At 36.7% G+C, this 2,059-nt stretch overlaps 1 protein-coding gene across 1 annotated transcript in view; it reads right to left on the bottom strand.

Annotated features, from left to right (window-relative positions):
• CFAP44 (cilia and flagella associated protein 44) overlaps positions 1–2,059 on the bottom strand; it is a 138,066-nt gene that overhangs the window by 104,654 nt on the left and 31,353 nt on the right. The window contains exon 12 of the mRNA XM_014545394.1: positions 1,238–1,337. Coding sequence (XP_014400880.1) covers positions 1,238–1,337 — 100 coding nt within the window. The remainder of the gene's footprint in view (positions 1–1,237; positions 1,338–2,059) is intronic.

Here is a 2,059-nt window from a genome sequence, read left to right as displayed (position 1 = left end):
GGGGTGGGAACTGGGTGGAGGGGAGTTATGGGGGGGGAAAAGAGGAATCAGTGTAATAATCTGAACAATAAAGATTTAATTAAAAAATAAAAAACAAAACAAACAAAAAAAAGATATACAGAGGCTGAATTGATAACAAAACAACACCCTTACATACACTGTTTATAAGAGACTCACTTCAGAATAAAAGACATACACAGACTGAAAGTAAAGGGATGGAAAAGGATATTCCATAAAAATGGAAGCAGAAATTAAAAAGCTGGGATAGCAACACTTATACCAGACAAAATGGACTTTAAAACAAAGGTTATATAACAAGAGACAAAGAAGGACCCAACAATTTCACTTCTAAGTATTTATCTGAGAAACCCAAACACTAAATTGAAAAGACATATACATCCATATGTTCATTGCAGCATTATTTACAATATCCAACATATGGAAACAACCTAAGTATCCAGCAATAAATGAATGGGTAAAGAAGAAGTGGTGCATATATAAATTGAATATTACTCAGCCATAAAAAATAATGAAATCTTGTCATCTGCAACAACATGGATGGACTGAGAGGCTATTGTGCTGAGAAAGACAAATACCATATGATTTCACTTACATGTGGAATCTAGAAAAATAAATAAATAAATAAATAAATAAATCAGAAACAAACTCATGTATACAGAGAACAAACTGATGGTTACCAGATGGGAGAGGGCTTGGGAGACTGGGTAGAAAAGGTGAAGGAATTAAGAAATACAAATTGGTAGTTACAGAACAGTCACAGGAATGTTAAAGTATAGCATAGGCAATATACTCAACTAGAGGCTTGGTGCATGAATTCGTGCACGGGGGGGGGCGGGTCCCTCGGCCTGGCCTGCACCCTCTCACAACTGATAATTGACTAGCAGATCAATTTCCCTTGCACAGTCCACATAGATACCCCGTAAGTCAAGAAGGAAGAAAGGAGATAGGAAGGAAAAGAACAGCACAAATGTAGATAAAACCAAAGTGAATAGCACTTTCATGACTGATGTACTGACTGTGTACTCATTTTAATCTCACAGTAACCATGGCTGCTGCATTTTGTGCCCTCTTCCCACCACAAAGACTCATCTCACTGTTATTAAGAGGTTCCACTTTTGGAAAAATTCTCAAATGCTTTTAATCAAACACATACAAAAGATTGTATTGAAAACAAAACAAAAAGGACAGCTATATTTTAATTAAAGTTCCTACTTACAGTCCAAGGCAGTTGTGGCCATAAGGTAAGTGAGAGGAGACATAGCCAAGGCTTCCACGGCTCCAGAATGGAAGCAGAAGAGGCATTCTGGATCTTGTGTCTGATCAAGTTTAAAGAAATACAAATAGCACCCTGTAACTACATGTGTGATTTTATCTGAATAGAAATAAGAAAAAGCATTATAGGTTAGAAAGAACGCTGGACTTTGGAATTAGGAGCAATGGAGTACTGACTGTGCGATTTGCACAAGCCACTTTGAATGCCAGTGTCCATTTCTTCATCAGTAAAATGATGGCAACTGCCTGTCTACTAAATAGGATGGGGTGAGGACTACACAGGATAAGATAAATGCAAATGGCTTATGTTTATGAAAACTGTAAAGCGCTCTATGTTAGCCATTGTCATTGCCACTTTTCTGGTAACTTTTGCTATGAGATAGACCTTTTTAAATGTACAACAATAATAAAAGAAGAAAGAGAAAGAAACAACATAAATTCTCAGGAATCGGATATCTTGACCAAGTTTTTGATGGGAACAATGACCAATTATGGAGAGAAAAAAGTATCTTTTTTTTTTTATTTTCCTCTTCTGACTTTATTTGCATATACCATGTTGCTTTCTTCATGATCACTTCTAAGAACAACATTCTGACAATACAATCTGCTGACTAGACTAATCATATACTTCATATTTACCTAATTGGAAAGAAAGAGAGAGAGAGAGAGAGAGAGAGAGAGAGAGAGAGAGAGAGAGAGAAGGAAGGAAGGAAGGAAGGAAGGAAGGAAGGAAGGAAGGAAGGAAGGAAAGGAAGGAAGGAAGGAA

The sequence above is a fragment of the Myotis brandtii genome, unplaced genomic scaffold, assembly GCF_000412655.1.
Source record: "Myotis brandtii unplaced genomic scaffold, ASM41265v1 scaffold406, whole genome shotgun sequence".
Classification (NCBI taxonomy): Eukaryota; Metazoa; Chordata; class Mammalia; order Chiroptera; family Vespertilionidae; genus Myotis; species Myotis brandtii.
This window is presented reverse-complemented; position numbering and strand designations above follow the sequence as displayed.